At 50.2% G+C, this 24,381-nt stretch overlaps 1 protein-coding gene across 2 annotated transcripts in view; it reads left to right on the top strand.

Annotated features, from left to right (window-relative positions):
• The first annotated feature begins 17,012 nt into the window (after positions 1–17,012).
• CDK16 (cyclin dependent kinase 16) overlaps positions 17,013–24,381 on the top strand; it is a 202,091-nt gene continuing 194,722 nt past the window's right edge. The window contains exon 1 of one of the 2 annotated variants that reach the window (XM_069209660.1): positions 17,013–17,427. In XM_069209660.1, coding sequence (XP_069065761.1) covers positions 17,040–17,427 — 388 coding nt within the window. In that variant the 5' untranslated portion in view covers positions 17,013–17,039. Of the gene's footprint in view, positions 17,428–23,846; positions 23,979–24,381 lie in introns of those variants that run through there. The other variant, XM_069209662.1, reaches the window with a different exon arrangement.

Raw genomic sequence — 24,381 nt, 5'->3', positions numbered from 1 at the left:
TTGGACCCAAAAGCGAGACTTATTGGCTTTGCCAATGCTTGTTGCTCCTTTAGCCAATAGCTCTTGATTTCAATGGCTTGCTAGCAATTTTGCTTCAATCTTGACTCTTAGGTATGCTCCACGCTAAATGGTGAGAGTATTAAAATGAATGCTAAATGATTTCGTAGCTCCAACTCCAATATCCCCCTTTTGTAAAATGGCGACTGACTTTTCAAAGTGACTTTGACCCGGGACTTCCTTGTGTCCTCTGTCCCCTCCAGGTGCAGTTATGCTTTTTGAAAGATTTCTAAACTTTCCGATATCTAATAATTTTATTTTTGCTAGTCTAATAAGATTTGCAAAACTACCTGCTTTTGATATTTCCAACACTCTCTGGCCTGATTAAGGGCGCCCCTTGTCAGAGGTGATAATCAGACAGAGAAGATATTATGCCAAGGTGTTGGGTACTTATTCTGTGCAATAATTATTGCCTACTCTGACTTTTTAGAGAATAAGTTGCAATAATTCACATATTTACCAGGCCTTTTCCCACTTAAAATCCCGGCAGTTTGACGAAGTTTACCAGATGCAATAATTACTGGGTGCAATATCTAGGGTTTGCACATAGTGCTCAGTTTACTGGGGGATTTGCTATTATTCCCTAAAAAGAGCAGATATTAATATCTCGGAATCTTAACATGCCAGGAACCCTGCAACATGTGGATTGAAAGCTGATGAATATGCTTGCAATTATATTTCATTCTATGATCATGCATGATTATTTTGCATAAATATTTCCTATGAGTCTTAAAATTGCACCCTGCCCTCAGAATTAAACCTGTCTGGGCCTTCTAGTTAAATATTAGCTCACCTGGGACCCTGCACACTTGGATAGAGGAATTTAGAAGACAGGGGCCCCTTTGACCTTGCCTTCTTTAAAGGGTAAATATAATACCGCCAGCATGAGCCAGACCGACAAGGTGCTGCTCTTGGCTCTAAAGCATTCCAGCTGATACAAGGCGGGATGGATAAGATTTAAAATATGCAGGTAAATGCTTTCCCTGAACCACGAAAACTTTAGAAAAATACCATCGGCTCCACACGGATCAGACCTGTTCCTGAGCCTCAACACTAGTTGTGTCAGGCGGGATTTTCAAAAGTCAAACATCACAAGGCAGGTCTTTCAGTAAGATGTGTACTTAAAAAAAGGAAATAGAAGCCTTGCATGTAGATACTGATATGGAAATACAACATAAATCTTGTTTCAGCAAAAGTGCCTTCAGTCCTCGCCACCTGCCTATCCCTTGATGTCACATTTTACAGCATTTTAACCTCTGGCGTCATGCAGCCATATTTCACACAAAGAATGCACTATCTGGGATCTACCAGAAAGCTCTAGATTGTTGTCGCCATTACCGTGCAACACACACGTGTCATTTACATGCATGCTACTCTGCCACACGAACCACTTTGTGATCTCGTTTTTAAATTACATGTTTTGAGGCAGTTCACAGAAAATGTAGACGGCCATCCTGTGGACTTTCACAGAAAGTGGGCAGGAAGCGTTGTATCCGACTTGAAATTGGCAGGCGTGGGTGAGATAGTCCAAACCCTCAGTTTTTCACAAGGAAGGAAAGGCTTGCAGTCCCTGGAGCGTGTTGGTGTGGTCTTGACTGAAGCTTCACATGCATGAAGAATGCATACATGATAGCACCCTGGTACAAACTACATTTCCTAGTGGGCTGGAGATTGCAGAAGCCATCTTGGATATTTGGGTATTAACGTCCCACATGGCCCACCGCGTCTTGGCTAGGCAAGCATGACACAATGTTGCTGGAGCCAGGACCTTGTCTGACAGCTCTAGGATTCTCTTTGCAAAAGACCACTTGCTTCCTTGAAGGTCAATAGGAACATACGGAAGTACTTATGAAAGTTGGATTGTTTGGTGGAAACAAACTTTGAGCTGTTTGAACATTTAAAACGAGCTCTTCTACAATTGCATTTCAAAAGTGGGTTTTCCGGTGATGGAACCGAAAGGATCCCTAAACCAGGACTATGTTGCTTATGTTATGTATGAACGTCAAAGCATTCATACACGTCTAGTATTGTAGTACAAAATGTTAGTGAGCTTGCAGTGCTACAAGAGTCAAGTAGAAACCCGAACTCATCTTCCACAAGGAGCGCATAATGACAAAGATGGAGGTAGTTACTGAAGTGAATGGAGAAGTGTTATTGAACACATTGGTAACATATCTCCATCTACTGTTACAGTGTAGGAGACTGGCCTGGTTTGTAGTGGGTACCTTGGGTACTTACACCTTATACCAGGTCCAGTCATCCCTTATTAGTGAAATGCAGTAGTGCTCTAGCAGCTTAGGCAGATAGAGGTAGCTATAGCAGAGCAGCTTAGGCTGAACTAGGAGACATGCAAAGCTCCTGCAATACCACTTATGGTTACACAGTACTTATACACAAGTAAAGACAATACTCAGTGTTACCAAAAATAAAGGTATTTATTTGGGTGACACAGTACCAAAAATATCTTAGAGGCAACACTCCTGGAGGTAATTATTATACACAATATATATGCAAACAATAGGAAATGCTATAGAAAGCAATGGGAGAAAAGTCTAGGGGCAACACAAACCATATACTAAGAAAGTAAAATGCGAATCACGAATTTCCTCCTAGACAAGTGTAGTGTGTGCAGAATTGCTGGGAGAGTAAGAATACAGTAAAGGTAAGTAAAATACCCCACCCCAGAGCCCAGAAAATCAGGAGTAAAGTACTGCAAGTTTCCTTAGGACACACTACACCTCGTGATTGGGATTTTGCAGCAGCCAACCAAGTCTGCAAAGAACAACTACTGGATTCCTGGACCTGAAGACCTGCAAAAGAAGGGGACCAAGTCCAGAAGTTGAAAGAAGTTCCAGGAAGGACAGGAGCTCCTGCCAACCCAGAAGAGGGTGCAAAAGAAGAGTCCCTGGTTAGTTGAAGACTGCAGGAATGCACCCTAGGAAGATGCCAGCGGGTTCCTGCATGATGCAAAAGAAGTCCCACGGCGTGAAGATCGTTGCAGATGTGGTTTCGTGTTGGAAGTCACCAACAAGCCATTGCTAAGACAAAAGTGCGTTTTGCATCACAATGGCGCTAGATGGACCCAGGAGCGACCTGGGGGCCTCAACTCTGTGTGAGGAGGAAGAGGGGGCTCTCAGCACTTCAGAGAGCCCTCAGGATGCCAGCCAGCATCCCCGGGAGTTGCAGGATCCGGGGACAAAGGAGGTGCAAAACACGGTTGATGTAGCACAACAAACGAAGGTCCCACGCCGCCGGAGAACAACTCAACGAGTTGAGCGTCACAGGATAGAGTGCTGGGGACCTCGGCCAGGCTGTGCACAAAGGAATTTTGCAAAGAGTGCACAGAGGCCTCATGAGGTGAAGAAGACGCGGTACACAAGGGTACCATTGCTCTCGGGGAAGGCAAGGTCTTACCTCCTCCAAATTGCATCAGCAGGACCTCAGGACAGTCTATGTCGATGATGTCCACCCTCTGTGTCCTTAGGACACGCTCGTCACTGTGAGAGGAGTCCAAGGGGGTCATCCTCTTTTGGAAGATGCCTGCTTGGAACAGGGGAGTGACTCCGTCACTCCACTGTAGATTTCTTCGGTCCTTCTGGTGCAGGATGAAGACAGGGAGTCCCCAGAGCGTGCACACCATGGAAACTGTTGCAGTTGCTGACTTGGAGCTGAGGTTGCTGAAGAAATGTATCTCTTGTAGATACTTTGTTGCAGTTACAGTGTTTCTTGGAGCAGGCTGTGGTTGATCTGAGGTCAGAGGATGCTAAAGTTGTTGCAGAGGAGTCCTGAAGGAAACTTGCAAGCAGAATCTGAAGAGAACCCACAAGAGAGACCCTAAATAGCCCTCCTGAGAGGGGGATTGGCTACCTTATCAGGTATGGACCTATCAGGAGGGGTCTCTGACGTCACCTGCTGGCACTGGCCACTCAGAGCCCTGCAGAGTTCCCCCACACCTTGCAAAGCAAGATGGCTGAAATCTGGGACACACTGGAGGAGCTCTGGGCACCACCCCTGGGGTGGAGATGAACAGGGGAGTGTCACTCCCCTTTCTCTTGTTCAGTTCCATGTCAGAGCAGTGGAGAAGGGGTCCCTGAACGGTATAGACTGGCTTATGCAAGGAGGGCACCATCTGTGCCATCCATAGCATTTCCAGAGGCTGGGGGAGGCTACTCCTCCCCAGCCTGTAACACCTATTTCCAAAGGGAGAGGGTGTAACACCCTCTCTCAGAGGAAATTCTTTGTTCTGCCTTCCTGGGACTGGGCTGCCAGACCTCAGGAGGGCAGAACGCTTTCTGTGAGGTTGTAGCTGCAGTGCAAGCCTCAGAGAGCTGGTTTGGCAGTACTAGGGGTCCATGGTGGAGCCCACAGGATGCATGGAATTGGCTCCCCAATACCAGATTTGGAATGGGGGGACAATTCCATGATCTTAGACATGTTACATGGCCATATTCAGAGTTACCATTGTGAAGCTACATATAGGTATTGACCTATATGTAGTGCACGCGTGTAATGGTGTCCCCACACTCACAAAGTCGGGGAAATGGCCCTGAACTATGTGGGGGCACCTTTGCTAGTGCAAGGGTGCCCTCACACTTAGTAACTTTGCACCTAACCTTCAGCAAGTGAAGGTTAGACATATAGGTGACTTATAAGTTACTTAAGTGCAGTGAAAATGGTTGTGAAATAACGTGTGCATTATTTCATGCAGACTGCAAAGGCAGGCCTGTGCAAGGGTTTGTCTGAGCTCCCTATGGGTGGCAAAAGAAATGCTGCTTCCCATATGGGTGTCCTGGAACCCCAATGCCCTGGGTACCTAGGTACCATGTACTAGGGACTTATAAGGGGGGTCCAGTGTGCCTATTGAAATTGGTAAATGAAGTCACTAGTCTACAGTGACAAATTTAAAAGCAGAGAGAGCATAAGCACTGAGGTTCTGATTAGCAGAGCCCCAGTGACACAGTTAAGCACTACACAGACACACACATTAGGCCATAAACTATGAGCACTGGGGTCCTGACCAGCAGGATCCCAGTGAGACAGGCAAAAACATACTGACATACAGGTACAAAATTGGGGTAACATGCCAAGGAAGATGGTACTTTCCTACATACAGAACCTTCAAGTTATTAAGATAACACTTTGCCTTTAAATATCCACAGACATCTCTAAAAAAAAACAAATGTGGCAAGTCAGAGTGGTGGAGTTCAGTGTTTCAGTTTCCTCTCTTTTCCCATTTCTCTTTCCCTGTTTCTACCACCCGCCCTCACATTTTTGTTGTGTTTGGTCATTGGTGGACCTGGCGAGAGACAGAATTGTGCATCACTTCTCTTTGATTCTGAGCACAAGGTTAGTGCATCCTGGCAGATTTCTTCGAAAAACCCTTGTCAAAGCTGTCTTATCCACACGGACTTCCCAAATGTGGCTGAAGGGGCACAAGTTCTTTTCGCAGTGAAGAACTTTCCTGCTTGGCAGAATTCCAGTAGACCAGTTGGATATGTGAACTAAGACATGGGCTTCATTTTAAGGACGTGAAAACTGATGTCAAAGAGCCACTTCAAGGATCAGGGGACATTTAGCCATGGTATGACGTCCATTAGAAATGTGGTAAAAGATTGAAAAACTTGTGTTGGAAGAGGAGGGGCAACTTGTAAACTGTTCTAAAACAGGAGCAATTTTGGCACACTCAACTTTAAAAGATTTTTTGCAAGGAGCTTTCTGGAATAAAATTTGAAGCTACTGAAAGAATGCTGCTCATAGTCTTTGAATTAGTGATGTTCTTTCCCAGGTTTTTCTAGCTTTTATTTTACTCCAAAAAGGTTTCTAAATGCCAAGGTAAAAACTTTCGAGGAGACTAAACACCAACTTCTATCTTACCACATTCACTCACAGGTCATCCACTGAAGGGTATCCCCATTCCGGTCAACCACATACAGGACGTTTGTCTCTTTTTTTTCACTTTCTTCATATTGAATAGCTCATTCCTATGCTTTCCTGTCAGATGTTTATTGTTTTCCTTAGAATTTTCTCCTCTGCTTACGATTGTTGCTTTTGTGTTTTTCATATATGTATATATAATTTTTTTTTTTTGCGTTTTTGCCTTTTTCATTAACTTGGTTTGGACCTTCAACGTTCTTTATTTAAATGCACAGTTGTTTGTGTACTTGTTACATGCCATGGCAAATACTGTGAGAATTGACACGCTGCTTGAGCCAAGATATCAAGAGATGAACCATGTATGCTTCAAGAAACTACATTAACCTTTGTTGGAGCTCATTGACAGGTGAGGGCCCACACTGCTGCTGTCAGGCCCCGTTCGGGGGTGCCAGGGCAGACAGGAGCTACTGCGCCCCTTCCACGCAGGATGTGGTGGTTTGTGCTGTACTGGTCACTGTGCCAGGTATAAGGCCTATCGCCAACATGTGCACCGTTGCCCTGGGGAAAGGACACCTTACACTCAAGGGTACTATTCGGGACTCAGCCTGGAGCGACTGGCTCCCCTTTTATTTATCAGCTCGGCTGAGCCCATCGGGGCTGGTGCGTGCAGACGTCACCTGCTCGTACGTTGAGCCCTGGTGGCTCACTACAGGATTCTTTGGCTGCCCCTCTATAGCTCTTCTAATTGGACCAAGCTAAACCCAACCCTTTCTGCGCTCAACCCTGAGGGTAGTGATGGCGAGCAGTCACAGGCTTCTCAGAGCTGTAGTGTGGGGGGCAAGAGCTCAGAACTCAACACTCAACCCATAGAGACAAAAAGTTAAAGTCCAGCCAAGTGCTGATCCTTCAAGGACAAATAAAGTACTTTAGTATGACAGTAATACTTAATACTTCACACTTTGATGGGTGTGGCAAAGAAGGCGACACTAAGTTTCATTTTGACAAGGGGTGCTGCACCCTCCCCCTTCCTGTTATCCGCTCTCTCTGGTCAGATCCTGTTGTTACAATACCGAGCCCTCTTCAGCAGGGGTTCCCAACCTGTGATCCAGGGACCTCTGGGGTTGGTGAAGCCTCCTCAGGGGGTCCGCAACTGCTTAGAAAATTAAATAGTATTGACACATTAGGTCCCCAGCTTTCAGTAATGACTCTTTGGGGGGCCCCTGGATTCCAATAATGATTCAGGCGGGGTCCCCGGATTCCAATAATGATTCCGTGGGGTTCCCCGGATTCCAGTAATGATTCAGGCGGGGTCCCCGGTTTCCAATAATGATTCAGTGGGGGTCCTCGGATTCCAGTAATGATAAAGTGGGGGTCCACAGAAGTCAAAAGGTTGGGAACCTCTGCTCTACTGGCTCTGGCAGGAGTAGACCCAGGGGGAGACAGCGCACTAAGTTCTCACTGGTTCAATGAACAAAGCAGGTCAAGGTTGTTATTGTTTCTTTTGCAGCAAGTCCCAGGTGGGCGCGTGGTGTTCGCCCGCGCACCAGTCTTGTGCTCCCTGGTGCAGTCTAAACCATGGGCGTAGGAAGTGTGGGGGACGCAGGGGATGTATCCCCCCCAGATTTTGGAGGGTGGGGGACACAGGGGACGAAGGTGGGGGGGACAAGGGGACACAATAATTTCCCCTCTCACATCTATTATTCAGAGGCCCATTAGCGCACAAAAGCGCTACTTATGATAGCCCAGTACCGACCGTCCTCCAATCTGATAGTAACAGAATGAAGGTGAGTCCGGAGGCCCCCTGTGCCCTCTGCCCTTTTGTTTGTCCTGTTCACAGCTGTGGGCATTGAGGGTGCCCATAAGAACAAAGGGCACGAGGAGGAGAAAAGAGTTTGGGATAATTACTGTCTGTATCACTTGCCGCCTTGAAGAGGAGCACTGCAGGAGGCCTTCAAGAGGAGCTGCAAGACAATGAGGAAGATCTAAAGAGAGAACAGAGTCCCACTCAGCCTGACACCTGTAGGCTAGAAAGGAGACTCTGTGAAACACAATATTTGTATTTGCCTAAGATCACACCAGTTGGTGAAACAGTGAAGTCGAGATTGAGCCCAGATTTTACCTTTTCACACAACAATTTAGCTATTAGAAGGGTATATTTTTCTAACATTTTTGTTTGATGTTATGTTTTCTAGGTAATTAAGGGCTTGATTACAGCGTGGCTAACAGGGAGAAGCCATATTTCATTTTGGGCTGTTATGCCTAGCGTTATTATTTATGTTGTTATCGTTACATACTTCAGCATATTGAAGTATATTATCTTTTCTCTATCTTTTCTTCACTCTACTCTGAAACAATCTACCCTATGCCACTGCACCCATTTCTCCACTCTGTGCTACTCTATGCCACTGCAATCTATTCTGTACCACTCCACTCTACACCACTCTACTCTGCAGCACTCTACACTACGCCACTCCAAACTATACTATTCTACTCTAACCATTGTACACTACACCCCTGCTCTCTGCCAGTGCACTGTTCACCACTTTACTCAAAACCAATGCACTCTATCCCACTGCACTCTATGCCAATTTACTCTGCACCACAGCACTCTATTACACTGCTTTCAATGCCACTGTACTCTGCGCCACAGCACTCTATGCAACTGCACTCCATGTCACTCTACAATACACCACTGGAATCTGCGACCCTCTAATCTGCAACATTGCACTTTGTCACTGAACTCCACGCCACTCAACTCTGCACCACTGCACTCAATGCCACTGTGCTCTGTCCCACTGCAGTCATTTCTGCACCACTGCACTCTAATCTACTCCACACCACTACACTGTAGGGCACTTCACTCTACTTTGAAATCATCTCCTCTATGCCACTGCAATCTATGCAACTCTACTCTATGCTATGCCAGTCTAATCTATCCTGCACCACACCAATGTACCCTGCACCACTCCAATCTGCTCTGCACCGCTCTATGCTACTGCACTCTACATCACTATGCTCCACTCTGCAACAATCTACCCTTCACCACTATACTGTACTCTGCAGCAATCTACTCCATGCCACTGCACTCTATGCCACTCTATTCTACTCTGCACCACTGTACTCTACGCCACTCTTCTCTACTCTGCATCACTCTACATCACGGCACTCTACACCAATGCATTTTATGCCACTCTACTCTACACCACTGCCCTTTATGCCACTCTACTCTACACCACTGCCCGTTTATGCCACTCTACTCTACACCACTGCCCTTTATGACACTCTACTCTGCAACACTGCACTCTGCCACTGAACTACACTCCTCCCTACTCTGCACCACAACACTCTACTCTGCACCGCTCAACTATATGCCACTCTACTGCACTCTACACCACTGTACTATATGCCACTACACTCTATGCCACTCTACTCTGCATCACTGCACTCCACCACTGCACTCTACACCAGTCTACTCTACCTTGCACCACTCCACTCTACCATGCAACGCATCACTCTATGACACAGCACTCTGAACCACTGCAATCTATGCTGTGCCACTCCACTCTGCTCCCCTCTACTCTTCACCACTCTACACTACTGCACTGTACGCTAAACCAGTGCAGTATTCGCCAATGCACTCTACACCACTACACTCTACACCAATCTACTTTGCACCACTGTACTCTATGCCACTTCACTCTAGACCACCCAACTCCACTCTACGACACTTCACTCTGACATTACACTCCATGATACTAGACTCCGACACTCTATTCCATTAAACTCTAACACTTTCTCCACTCTGTAACTCCCTACACAACTCCCTATACACCACTCCATTCCACTTTACTCCACTGTATGCCACTCCACACCACTCTATGCCACTTCAATCTACAATACTCTGCTCAACGCACCTGCACAACCCTCTATGGCACTCCACTATACAACAATGTGCTATGTTCACTGTAACACTCTACCCAACTTTCTCTATGCCACTTCACATTACTTACCTTCACTCTACTCCAGTTCACTCTTCCTTATGCCTTTCCACTCTACGACACTCTGCCACTCCACTCTATGACACTCTATTACACTGTGACACTACTCCACTCTACTACTACTTTATGACATTGGCGCTTGATTAGAGATTCAGATCTCCATTGATTGCCTTCTCACTCATATGAGACATGAGTCCGATTTATCTTCGCCGTTTTGGTTACAAGCACTCTGTAACCCTTTTAACTCAAGCTTAACGAAGGCTTAGGATGATCCTGATACTTGTCTAGGAGATCAAAATATCGTCGGCCAAAGTACCTTGACTTGAATTTGTGATATTGTACATAAGTTGGCATAAGCATAGGTACTATGAGCTAATGACTTCTTGATTCACTATTTGAGTCATTCATGTAAAAGTCAGTGTATAAAAGCTTGTAAATCATTATTGTGGATGCTAACCTTGTAGGAAAGTAGCCTCTTTCTAGCTTGGTTACCCCCACATTTGGCCTGTTTGCCAGTGTGTCTACTGGGATCCTGCTAATCAGGACCCCAGTAGTTATGCTCTCTCCCTTATATTATGGTTGTTGCATACTGGTAACCCAGTATTTCACCCAAAATTGGCATACTGGTTCCCCCTTATAAGTCCCTAGTATATTATACTTAGGTACCCAGGGCATTTGGGTTCAGCATTTCTTTTGCCACCCATGGGGAGCCCATGCAAAGGCTTCTGCAGGACTGCCATTGCAGCCTGCGTGAAAAGGTGCAAGCACCCTTTCACTGCCAGTTGCACTGCACCAGGTCACTTATAAGTCACCCCTATAGCAGGCCCTCCATCCCTGAGGGCAGGATGCAGAGTAACTGTGTGTGAGGGCACCCCTGCACTAGCAGAGGTGCCCCCACGACCTCCAGGACCATTTTCCCAGACTTCTTGAGTGCAGGAATGCCATTTTACACGAGTACTTGAAATAGGTAACTACCTATTCCCAGCTACATAATGGTAACTCGGAACATAGGTATGTTTAGTATCAAACATGTTGGAATCATAACCCAAGGCTTTTGCAAGCATTGGTTGTATGATTTCATGCACTCTGGGGGCTCCTTAGAGGACCCCCAGTATTGACATTCCAGCCTTCTGAGGTTTTCCAGGCAGGCCCAGCTGCTGCCACCTCTCAGACAGGTTTCTGCCCTCCTGTTGCTTGAGAAGCTCAAGCCATGAAGGCAGAACAAAGGATTTCCTTTGGGAGAGGGGTGTTACACCCTCTCCCTTTGGAAATAGGAGTTACAGGCTTGGGAGGGGTAGCTTCCTTCCCAAGGCCACTGGAAATGCTTTGAATGGCACATTTGGTGCCCCCCTTGCATAATCCAGTCTACACCGGTTCAGGTATCCCCAGTCCCTGCTCTGGCAAGAAACTGGACAAAGGAAAGGGGAGTGACCCCTCCCCTGTCCATCACCACCCCAGGTGTGGTGCTCAGAGCTCCTCCAGAGGGTCCCTGTGTTTTGTCGTCTTAGATTCCTAGTTGGCAGCGAACTCTGGGAGCATCTGAGTGGCCAGTGCCATCAGGTGGTGTCAAAGCCGTCCCCTGGTAGGTGCTTACCTGTATAGCTGACCAATCCCCCTTTCATGGCTATTTAGGGTCTCTCCTTTGGGAGGTTCTTCAGATTTGGATTGCAGGAATCCTCTGCATCCTTTACTTCACCTTCTCACTGAAGAAACTGCATCTGGACCCTCCAGGAACTCCACAAACTGCAACAACGAAGCAAAGATGACTTCTGCAACATTGTATCTTCAGCTCTTGCCAGCAAATGCAACTGTTTCCCGGTTGTGCATCCTCAGAGGACAGCCTGTCTTCAGCCTGCACCAGAAGAATGAACAAATCTCCCTTGGAGTGAAGGAGTCACTCCCCTGCTTCAGCAGGCACCTCTCTGCAACAACGACCATCTGCTTGGGTCCCCTTCTCCTGTTGAGTTGCATGGATCCTACATCACGGGTGGTGGACTGAAGTGGTCCTGATGGTCCTGACTTCCTACTGTCCAACTTTGGTGGAGGTAAGAGCTTGCCTTCCCACGCAAGACAGTAACCCTGATCACCACGTGTTTTTCAGTTGCCAAGGCTTGTTGGCATCCTTCTATGAAATTCTTTGTGCACAATGTAACTCTGCCCCCCAGCACTCCTTCCTGCAATGCACAGCTTCCTGAGCGGTTCTCTGGCGGTGTGGGATCCTTTGTTTTTGTGCTGCGTGGGCCTCCTTTTGCAACTCCTTTATCCTCGTGCTGGAGGACTCCTGTGTGCACTGGCTGGTCTTCTGTGGGCTCTCTGAGGTGCTGAGAGCCCCCTCTGACTCCTCCTCCTGGGTAGAGTCCACCAGGTCCCTCCTGGTCCCAGGCAGTGCCATTTTCTGCTAACCGTGAGCTTTGCGTGTGCCAAGGTTTGTTGGTAGAATCCAGCGATGCAAACCAGACTGCAATCATCCATCCGGTGTGGGATATCATCTGCACCAACCAGGAACCTGCATCCATCTTCTTGGGTGCAGTACTGACTGTTGTTCTTCACCAGTGGTTTTTCTTTTGCACCTTGATTCGGGTTAGCAGGGGCTCCTGTCCTCCCTGGACTCTTCTGTGCTTCTTGGACCTAGTCCCATTCTTCCACAGGTCTTTAGGTCCAGGAATCCACCCTTTGTGTCTTGAAGTATCTTCTGGTTCTTGCATTATCTTCTTTCTCGTGTTCTTGTGTGTTCTAGGAAAGTTATTGTGATTTACTCCTGCTTTCCTGGGCTCTGAGGTGGGTTCTATTACTTACCTTTGGTGTTTTCTAATACTCCCAGCGCCCCTCTACACACCACACTTGTCTAGGTGGGAAACCGATATTCGCATTCTACTTTCTTAGTATATGGTTTGTGTTTCCCCTAGGCCCATTTCTAACCATTGTGATTTTCACTAATTGCACTTTTCTAACTGTTTTTATTGCTATTGCTGCATACTAGTGTATACAATTGGTGTATTACTTACCTCCTAAGGGAGTATAGTCTCTATAGTATTTTTGGCATTTGTGTCACTAAAATAAAGTGCCTTTATTTTTGTAACACTGAGTATTTTCTTTCATGTTTGTGAGTACTGTGTGACTACAGTGGTATTGCATGAGCTTTGCACGTCTCCTAGATAAGCCTTGGCTACAGTTACCCCTAGAGAGCCTGGCGTCTAGGCACTGCCTACATTTCACTAATAAGGGATAACTGGATGTGGTATAAGGTGTAAGTACCATAGGTACCCACAACAAACCAGGCCAGCCTCCTCCAAACCACTGTACTATATAGGTTCCTTTTTACATTTTTCTTGTAATTGGTGACATTGGGTCATCCAGATAACTTGTGTAATGCCCAAATGCCAGTCTTTCTCGATTTCCCCTGTTAATGTTTTCCCACTACATTTGATCTTTTATATTTTGATTGAATAAATGCATGAAACATTCCATTTGCATACTACTTTAATATCATTGTTTATGAGAGTGGAGTTGCATTTTATTCAAGGGACCCCTGTTCCTTTAAAGTTAGTTTACTGCTCCATTTTAGGACACTCTACTTACTCCATGACACTACGCCACACCAGTCGATGACACATCATTCTCCTTTATGCCATTAACTTTGAGCCATGCTGAATAGTAGTCTCACTAGTGTACAGCATGGCTAAAACACATTGGCAAAGGCAATAGAACTTACATAGGCGAGACCTATTGGCTTTGCAAATGCTTGTTTATAAGGTATGAACTTCAAGGTGACTTGCAATATCCTTATGTACGCCAGGGGTATTTTACCCCATATAATACATGGTCACACCACCAACTTTCCCACAAACCACTTAAAACCTTAGTGCATAGCTTCTGTCATTCCAAGCTATCAAAGTAGAGCAGAAGAAAGAAAAGCAACATTCCATTTGTTGCTTTAAACCACTGCATTAATTATGCTCTGCGACCTGATCTGCCTTTTACCTTGGCTGCTGGCTCTGGCAGAAGGCACTGTAATGTCAGAACTCGACTGTAATAACCCTATCATAGTCATTTTCTGATGTCTTTTCTTTATAATCAGTGAATGTATTTTCTTTATATGCAGTGACTTGGTGCATCACAAACAGACGTTTCTAGAGAAATTAGTGACTGCAGTTTATACAGAGATTAGAGAATCCATGTTTATATAGACTGTAACTCCAAGAGCGTCTTCAGTTGAAATGCTTCTAGTTATGACTGATGTGGAGCTGAGCTGCCCAAGATCACAAACAGGAGTAGAAGTGTTATCAGAACTCTGGTTTCCGAGCACAGTTTACAACTGTTGTACCTAATCGCTTTTGATATCTCCAGTGCGGTTCCAATTGGCATGAGGCGAGGGGCATGGTGGGTGTGGGGCGCAAAGGGTATGTTCTTCCTCTTTACCCTCCTACCTTGATTTGCCTGGTGCATGAAGATGCAAGGTTAATCAACATGTTATTTTCACATTTGAGCTAATTACTTTGTGAATGTAAATAACAATAAAAGATACTTTCAGACTGTGAAACATGCCTTCCTTTCTCCCTATTTCACTTCCAATATATATATATATATATATATATATATGATTGTGTATATTTATCGGAGCCTGCAGTTCGTAAACAACGAGCGCTTTGTATAGGGTTGATTGAAAGTCCCCAAGGCTGTCCCTGTCCCCCCCAGAAACGTATTGTCTCCTACGCCCCTGGTCTAAACCCCGCGGTTTACCTGCTGGTTGGCTGAGGTGATCGGAGATCTGCGGCAGGCAGAGGCCTCACTTAGGACAAGGTTCGCGTGACAGCCATGAGAGGAGAGATGCACACAGTTTGCACGCTGTACACCAAAATATTTGTTAACTGGTGATAGAAAGCATTGACTGCAGAGAACATTGTGCATGGGCCATCTGTTATTTCGTGCATTTGTGAATCGAATTACGTTTCAAGAGAAGCCTTTACATAACCTAATGCATTCTGGGAGACTGCCGTGCTGTTTGAGTCGAGGTGAAGAATAAAGATGCATTTTAATCGGTAACTTGGACTTTTCGTAATTTCATCACACTTTGAAGTGTGCTCTCTTTTAATTAAAGTCCTTGCATTCTGGGAGTTGTAGTTCAATTGAGCCAATTGGATTAAAATATCAAGTTTTACGGGTTCACCAGACGGTGGGAATATAGCGACTTGAAGCTGGTTGTTTTTTTCTGAACGCTAGGCAGAATTCAGCTCGGGAGATCGCCCGCTGAGTGGAATCCCCGCTCCCTGGGGTTTGCTGCTGGGTGCTAAGTATCAGTGCTTGTTCTTGCTGGCTTCAGCAGGGCGCTGGACGGATGCCAGGGCACGCTGCTGGCACGCCCTGGCTGTGGCCTGCGGAACGCCCATTCTTTAAATAATAACAGAGACATGAACAGCATGCGGGGCTGCTGAGAGTGCTCGAGTGGGTGAAGCACCTGCTCAGGAGATCTGTCTACAGGGGACCAGACAGCCAAATACCGGGCAGGGCCACCCTTCTGTGGCAGTCCCATTGTATCTGGTGAGACTCGAAGCAACCTCTTATCACAGTGCCTAGAATGAGTGCTCTTTTACAAAGCACTAGAGCCACAGCACAAAGAGGTGATGCTCTGCGGTGTAGGCTTCATACACATCATCACTTGGGGAGAGGAGCATCCCCATACCTACAGCACGTGACAGCAGAATAGGCTATTGATATTGCTCAGAGGGCGGGTCACATGCTGCAGCGCTCGTAGGTGACAGATTCGGTTTCATTCATTATAGAGTACCCTGAATTCCTTTGACTCATTAGACTTAGGGCCCGGTGCAGGAAGATCGCCGAAGTTGGACATTTAACTCCCTGGATTTATGGCAACGTTTCGACTTTTTTAAACTTTTAATGAAGACAGTAACCACTGCAGGTGTACTCCTGAATATCTGCACGCGTTGTACCAAAAGCATAATAATTTGATGTGAGCAAAAGATTCATATGGGAAAGACGGAGGAAGAGAAAAACGGAAAAGCGTCACAAAGGGAGAAAGCTGCAAGAGTGAGATGAAGGGGCAGGGAGTGGCTGTTAATGGATCGAAGAGTTCCGAGATGGCTTCAGGCTTACGCTGCCTCTGTATTCAGTGATCGCACATTTAATTGCAGCAGCACAGCGTGTTTCAGAGGAGAGCTTTGGGAACCGGCACGTTTTAATTTACCAATTAAGCACGGGTTTTTTTTTTGGAGGGGGGCGTTGTTCCCTTGCCATTCCGGGCCGCAAACGCATGGGCTCTGGCGCTTAAGAGGAGTAAATGTGCCACTGTATACCTGGTGGGAAAACACTTTACTTAAGAGCCCATTCACTGGGGAGTAAACTGGTACCTGGCATCCAAAATGCACAATTTCAGGGCTCTGAGTGAGCGTTATATTATCAGCACAAGTTGCACTTGGCGTGCCTGTGGCACTGCGCCCCCCCCCCCCCCCTCACATAGGCCACAGAGGCGCAGCAGGGACAAGACGCCCCTGTCGCCGTGCCAGGTGAGATGCCCCTGCTGGTACCGAGGCTGGCATGAGTCACCCGCCATCCTGGGCCAATTCTGCACGTGAACAGGATCCGGCATCTGCCCCTCGCAATCCGCCACCGACCGACGAGGGGGGGGGCTGAGAAATACCAGTGAGTGAATAAATACACTTGTATAGCGTTAACAGATGGGATTAAAACAACCTTAAAATATTTAACCAACACGGACTGCAGGGAACTTTCATGATGTCTTTGAACCCTGTAAGAAAATTGCGCATTTTTTGTTTTTCTTAGCATGCACGTTTATATTCTGTATCATATGTCTGTGACGTGTATATTATTTGCTTTCGGGCACCGAAAGCTTGCAAGCTTCCGCTGAATATACATAAACAAACATTGTCTCTTAGGTGGAATCCCTCGGTGTCCTCCCTGAATACCCCTACTCCTCCCTCCAGAGACCCCCCGGCAGCTGTCCCACTCGGACCGCACCAGCTGCTGCTCTAAAAGAGGGGCCCCGTCTTTAATCCCCCCGCCCAGGACCCTTTCCTTCACAGACTGGGGGGCGGGGGGGCGCTGGGGGACCGGGAGAACTTCTCCCGTTGGGAGATGCCGCCCGCGCCGCTGCGGAACCTCGCCCCGGTTCGCGGAGTTTCGCGGATCCGCCGGGGTTCGCGGTTTCTCCCCTCTTTCCCTGGCTGGATGGTAGCGGCCGCCGCCTGGGAGGTGGGGTGGATCCGGGAGGGATGTGCAGGAGCTGCAGAGGGAGAGGAGGCGACAGAGGAAGAGGAGGAGAAGCAGCGGCGTCCGCTGATTAGCAGGCCCGGAGGAGGGGCAGCGGCAGGCGCGCTGGTGGACCCCGCGGTGTCATGGCCGGCTGAGGTCTCGCCGGCCCCTTCAGCCCCACCATGGCTGAGGATTACTGGGATCCGCACGGAGCGACCGCCCCGCAGCGCTGAGCACCAGGGGCCCCGGGCCCGCAGGCCGCCCGTCCAGGGTAAGCAAACAGCTGATAGCCTGTCCCGGCGCGGGCAGAGCGCCCACTGCCAGCAGCCCTAGTGTCCTCCATATGCAGGACCTCCACCCCTGCTGCCTTCTTTAAGGGCTCTCGAGCGTCCCAGGTTCTCGTCCAGTACAGGGGTTTGCTCTGCATTCTGGGACTTGTAGTGCCGTGCATCGCATTATGTAATCAGGACAACGAGTCAGGAAATGCAAAATAAAAACATGCATTGATGAGACGCTTTTCTTCTGTTAATGGAAATTCTGCTACTTGTGCAGGGCACTTTTTTCCAGGGGTGATAGGAAGAGTGCACCCCACTAATACTCTACATGCCTTCCATGTACAGGGGGGATAGATCCAGTGGGAGCAGGCAGAAACCCACTACCAGTTACTACCCTCGCTGTGCGGGGGAGGCAACAGTGCCCTCCACCAACACCTCCTACTGCTACCCACGTGCATTAGACATATCACAGGTGAGACCGGAGGAGTGCACTCCGCACCCCCACTGCCCTCCGTGTGAATGGTGAGTCAGACCCCGAGAGGGAAACCGAGCCCATCACTAACACTCCCTGCTGCACTCGCTACAGAGCCCAGAGAGGCAGGCACGGGGCCCACCACCAGCAGAGAGAGGCAGGTATAGGACCCATCACCGTACGACCTACTGCCCACTCTGTGCCAGACCTGAGAGAACAGGCAGGGGGGCCGTCACCAACATCCACTGCCCTCTTTGCGCCAGAGAATAATTCGGGGGGCATCACCAACATCCCATCTACTGCCCTACATGTGACAGACCCCCAAAGAGGCAGACAGAGGGCCCATCACCAACATCTACTGCCCTCACTGTGCCAGACCTCACATAGGCAGGCAGGGGTCCCAGCATCCCATCTACTGCCCTCTCTGTGCCAGACCTGAGAGAGGCAGGTGGGGGTCCATCACCAACATCCCATCTACTGCCCTACATGTGACAGACTTCCAAAGAGGCAGACAGTGGGCCCATCACCAACATCTACTGCCCTCGCTGTGCCAGACCTGAGAGAGGCAGGCAGGGATCCCAGCATCCCATCTACTGCCCTCTCTGTGCCAGACATGAGAGAGGCAGGTGGGGGTCCATCACCAACATGCCATCTACTGCCCTCCCAGGGCCAAACCCCAGAGAGATAGGGAGAGGATCCATCACCAACATCACATCTACTGCCCTCCCTGTTCCAGACCTGAGAGAGGCAGGCTGAGGTCCTGTCATCTACAGCCCACCTTGTGTTAGACCTCAGATGCGTGCAGGAGGCACCTCATCACCATACGATCTACTGCCCTCCCTGTGCGACACCTGATAGAGGTATGTGGAGGTCCAGCACGAACATCCCATCTACTGCCCCCCGTGCCAGACCTGCGAGACAAGCAGCTTGTCCATCACCAGAATGCCATCTACTGCCCTTCCTATGCCAGAACCCAGAGAAGTAGGGATGGAGCCCATCATCAACATCCCATGTATTGCCCTCTTTGTGCCGAGGCAGAGGGCCTATCATCTGCATCCACTTTACTGCCCACCTTATGCCAGACTTCAGAGGCCTGCAGGAAGCCCTCCTTGTGCCAGGCCCCAGAGAGGCAGGCATATGACCCATCATCTCATCAACTGCCCTCCCTATGACAGACGCCAGTGAGGCAGGCAGAGGGGCCATCACCAACACCCAGTCTATTGTACACCCTGTGGCAGACCCCAGAGACTCGGGGAGACGCCCCACTATCTGGGCCCTCCATTTTGCTCTCTTCCTACCCGCTTGACCCAGCGAGGCAGGTCCAGGAAAGTGTGTGCCCCCTCTAGCTGCCCAGAAGAGAAGCAGACCACACACACACACACACACTCTCTCTCACACACACACACACACACACACTCTCTCTCACACACACACACAAACACTCTCTCACACACACACACACACACACAGAGGTGATGCCGCCCCAAATCAAAGGGAAAGCAGGCAGAGTGCGCGCTCCCACACAGACCACCAGAGAGCAGGCAGAGTGCGCGCTCCCACACAGACCACCAGAGAGCAGGCAGAGTGCGCGCTCCCACGCAGACCACCAGAGAGCAGGCAGAGTGCCCCCGTCTCTAACAGGCACCCTTATCAAGCAGGCTCCGGGCCACCTTTGAATGATGCCGCAGTGCATTTTGTGTTGGGCGTGCTGAAGTCGTGACTCAGACCCACAAAAAAGTATTCTAGCAATGATGGGCATTCAGCCCCGCTGCTGGCGAGTTGCTTAGGAAAGGTGTCTCGGTAAAAGCAGCAGACAAGAAACGGGGAGGGGGTCCCCCGCGCTGGAACCCCCAAACCTACTGTGAGAATGGTGCTCTGCCAACAACACCCCACCCACTCCCCACATCGTTCTCTGGGTCGGACGGAGACACAGAGCCTAGGAAAAAAACAACATAGTGCTGCGAAGCCTGCAGCGCCGGGGAAGAGGGTGTTAATCCATGTGCAGGTCAGGTCAGCCCCCGTACCCTCCCCAGTACATGGTAGTAGGCTGGGCTCACAGTGCCAATGTTTTACTGATCTAAACCAGTAAATATGTTTGAAGTGTGTAGATTCCTAAACGCCATAAGGCCCTCTCCTTTTAAAGGGGGTTGGGGCGCTGCTGTGCCCCGTACCAGGAGTGATATTCTGAGTGTATGAAAGCGGTCGCTGCCGTACCCCTTCCGGTGCCAGAAGTTCGTAGGCCCCTCCCACCCACAGCCCCGCGAGGCGCTTAGTGCAGAAGGGAAGACATCTCCCCGCTGCTGAGGGGTGGGGGGTTTCTAGGAAGCAATAACATGTGTGGCCATTAACGGGGGAGGGGACTTCCCGCGAGTCTGTAACCCGGTCTGAGTGATGGCCCGTCGGATGGAGGAGACATGCAGAGGGGATGGATATCCGGCTCCGTGGCATAAATGAATGAGTGGATAATTAATGGTGTCTTATGAGCGCCGACTTGGCGCCTTGTGAGAGAAGCGGGAAGAGTTGGAGGATGCCGTGGGACCGAGAATGGATAGCCGGGGTGTGTGGAAGAGCACTGGCGTGTGGGATGGGGAGAGGGAGGACGCTGGGAAGGTGAGAGTTAGGGAGAAGGAACTTGTGGGATGGACGGTCCGAGATAGGAGGAACCAGAAGGTTGGGTGAGGGCAGCGACAAGGGACGTGGGAATCCAGGGAGATGAAAGGGAGGGTGCGCTCAAGAAGGACGGAGGACGTTAAGGTGGGAGAGAAAGGAAGGTGACTACAGAGGCTTGGCGGGGAGAGAGAAAAAGGGGGCATGAAATGTAAATAGAAGAGGAGGGATGGAGAAGCAGGGGTTGCAGCGGAATGTCATAGGAAGCTAGAGGGATGGAGAAGCAGGAGCTGCACTGGAATATCATTGGAAGCTATAGGGATGGAGAAGCTGGGTCTGCAGTGGAATGTCATAGGAAGCTAGAAAGATGGAGAAGCTGGGCCTGCTTCTGAATGTCATAGGAGGCTAGAGGGATGGAGAAGCAGGGGCTGCAGCGGAATGTAATAGGAAACTAGAGGGATGGAGAAGCAGGGGTTGCAGCGGAATGTCATAGGAAGCTATAGGTATGGAGAAGCTGGGTCTGCAAAGGAATGTCATAGGAAGCTAGAAAGATGGAGAAGCTGGGCCTTCAGAATGTCATGGGAAGCTAAAGGGATGGAGAAGCAGGAGCTGCCCTGGAATGTCATAGGAAGCTAGACGGATGGATAAGCAGGAGCTGTACTGGAATGTCATAGGAAGCTTGAGGGATGGGGAAGCTGGTACGGCAGTGGAATGTCATAGGAAGCTAGAAAGATGGAGAAGCAGGGGCTTCAGTGGAATGTCATGGGTAGCTAGAGGGATGGAGAAGCAGGGTCTGCAGCGGAATGTTACAGGAAGCTAGAGGGATGGAGAAGCAGGGCCTGCAGCGGAATGTCATGGGGAACTAGAGGGGTGGAGAAGCAGGGCCTGCAGTGGAATGTCATGGGGAGCTAGAGGGATGGAGAAGCAGGGCCTGCAGCGGAATGTCATGGGGAACTAGAGGGGTGGAGAAGCAGGGCCTGCAGTGGAATGTCATGGGGAGCTAGAGGGATGGAGAAGCAGGGCCTGCAGCGGAATGTCATGGGGAACTAGAGGGATGGAGAAGCAGGAGCTGCAGTGGAATGTCACGGGGAGCTAGAGGGATGGAGAAGCAGGGTCTGCAGCGGAATGTAATGGGAAGCTAGAGGGATGGAGAAGCTGGGCCTTCAGCGGAATGTCATAGGAAGCTAGAAGGATGGAGAAGCTGGGACTGCAGTGGAATGTCATACAAAGCCATAGGGATGGAGAAGCTGGGCCTGCAGTGGAATGCCATGGGAAGCTAGAGGGATGGAGAAGCAGGAGCTGCAGTGGAATGTCATGGGGAGCTAGAGGGATGGAGAAGCAGGAGCTGCAGTGGAATGTCATGGGGAGCTAGAGGGATGGAGAAGCAGGAGCTGCAGTGGAATGTAATTGGAGACTAGAGGGATGGAGGAGCAGGGGCTGCAGTGGAATGTCATAGGAAGCCAGAGGGATGGAGAAGCAGGGGCTGCAGTGGAATGTCATGGGAAGCTAGAGGAATGGAGAAGCAGGAGCTGCAGTGGAATGTCATGGGAAGCTAGAGGAATGGAGAAGCAGGGGCTGCAGTGGAATGTCATGGGAAGCTAGAGGGATGGAGAAGCAGGGCCTGCAGTGGAATGTCATGGGAAGCTAGAGGGATGGAGAAGATGGGCCTGCAGTGGAATGTCATGGGAAGCTGAAGGGAAGGAGAAGTAGGGTCTGCAGTGGATTGTCATGGGAAGCTAGAGGGATGGAGAAACAAGGCCTGCAGCGGAATTTTATGGGGAGCTAGAGGAATGGAGAAGATGGGCCTGCAGTGGAATGTCATGGGGAGCTAGAGGGATGGAGAAGCAGGAGCTGCAGTGGAATGTCACAGGGAGCTAGAGGGATGGAGAAGATGGGCTTGCAGTGGATTGTCATGGGAAGCTAGAGGGATGGAGAAGATGGGCCTGCAGTGGATTGTCATGGGAAGCTAGAGGGATGGAGAAGATGGGCCTGCAGTGGATTGTCATGGGAAGCTAGAGGGATGGAGAAGCAGGGGCTTCAGTGGAATGTCATAGGAAGCTAGAGGGATGGAGAAGCTGTGCCTGCAGTGGAATGCCATGGAAAGCTTGAGGGATGGAGAAGCAGGGGCTTCAGTGGAATGTCATAGGAAGCTAGAGGGATGGAGAAGCAGGGACTGCAGTGGAATGTCATGGAGAAGCAGGAGCGGAGGTGGAATATCATTGGAGGCTAGAGGGATGGAGAAGCAGGGGCTTCAGTGGAATGTGATAGGACGCTAGAGGGATGGCTGACATATGCCCCTCGGCGTCCTGTCTCCCGAGGGCTGCCCGGAGGCACCCGAGACCTCTGCCGTTTACCCACCCAACCCCTGGCCATCTCCGGCTAAGTGGGCACCCCGGCTGTCTGCTGTCACAGCCCTGCCTTCTGTTACAGTCCTATCGGATGTCACTGCCCCAGTCCTGACTGCTGTCACAGTCCTGCAGGCCGTCACTGTCCCCCTCCCTGCCCCAATTTATGTTAGTGACCTAAGTCCTGTCACTGCCCTCCAGCCTGCTCTCACAGCCCCAGGTTCTGCCTGCTCTTACTGCCCAGTCCTATCACTGCCCTGTCTTTTACTTGTGCTGTCTCTGCCCCCGTCCTGGTCTCACTGTCCTCCACCGGTCCTTGCCGCTATCCCCGACCCCCTACTCCTCCCCAGCACCCCACCCCCGATACACACGTGTATCACAGAGGGCAGTGTAGTGTGTGCCCCCGCCCCCGTATAACATTCACAGAGGGCAGTGTGGTCCCCCCTCCAGTGTATCACATTCACAGAGGGCAGTGCGCCCCCCCCCCCCCCCCCCACCACCTCCAGTGCATCACAGGGGGCACCTCCCCCTCTCCAGTGTATCACAGGGGGCAGTGCCCACCCCCCCCCCTCCGGTGTATCACATTCACAGAGGGCAGTGTAGTGTGCCCCCCCCTTGTATAACATTCACAGAGGGCAGTGCGCCCCCCCCTCCCGTGTATCACAGAGGGCAGTCCCCCCCCCCCCCCCCCTCCGGTGTATCACGGGGGCAGTGCGCTCCCCCTCCCCCCCCCCCCCTCCGGTGTATCACGGGGGCAGTGCGCTCCCCCTCCCCCCCCCCGGTGTATCACAGGGGGCAGTGTGGTGTTGTCCTGGGAGACGGGTTTGTTGTCTCCAGGCCCGGGGTGGGCAGGGATGCCTGTGCTGGGAAGCGCTTGGGGGGCGGGACGGGGACGAGGGGAGGGGGTAGTTTCTTCGCGACTCTCCAAATCCTTCCCTCTGGCTCATGCCTGCTGAGCTCGCCAATGAGCAGCCAGGACGCAGGGGGCGCCGAGTGCATGCTGGGAGCTGTAGTTCTGCTCCCACACAAAGGGTCAGCGTCGCCCCGAGTTAACGGGCCGGTGGCAGGAAGAGCTGCAGGAGGGCGCACGTTCAGCTGGTGGGGGCCGAGGAGCAGGGCTGAGGTACGGGCTCGGAGGAGGGCCTTTATGCCATTGTGGGGCAAGCCGGGCCGGGCCAGAGGTGCATCTGCCTGCTGAGAGCGGAGGCGGCATCCTGCAGGACGGGGTGGGGTGCACCGCTTAGCGAGGGAGGCTGAGGGCCAGGGCTGTCATGCATTGGTTAGCTGTGGGGGTCACTGACCCTACTGAGAGCAGGAAGGGGTTTCAGTGGCATGCCAGGGCGGAGGTGCCCTGGCGGAGCCAAGGTGCCTGACTACAACCGTCCGTTACTATGGAAGGCGCTACATGCCAGGGCTGAGATGTGACTATGGAAGGCGCTACATGCCAGGGCTGAGGTGTGACTATGGAAGGCGCTACATGCCAGGGCTGAGATGTGACTACGGAAGGCGCTACATGCCAGGGCTGA

This window comes from Pleurodeles waltl, chromosome 10 (assembly GCF_031143425.1).
Source record: "Pleurodeles waltl isolate 20211129_DDA chromosome 10, aPleWal1.hap1.20221129, whole genome shotgun sequence".
Taxonomy (NCBI): domain Eukaryota; kingdom Metazoa; phylum Chordata; class Amphibia; order Caudata; family Salamandridae; genus Pleurodeles; species Pleurodeles waltl.
The sequence above is the reverse complement of the archived record's forward strand: the minus strand, read 5'-3'. Positions and strand labels throughout refer to the sequence as shown.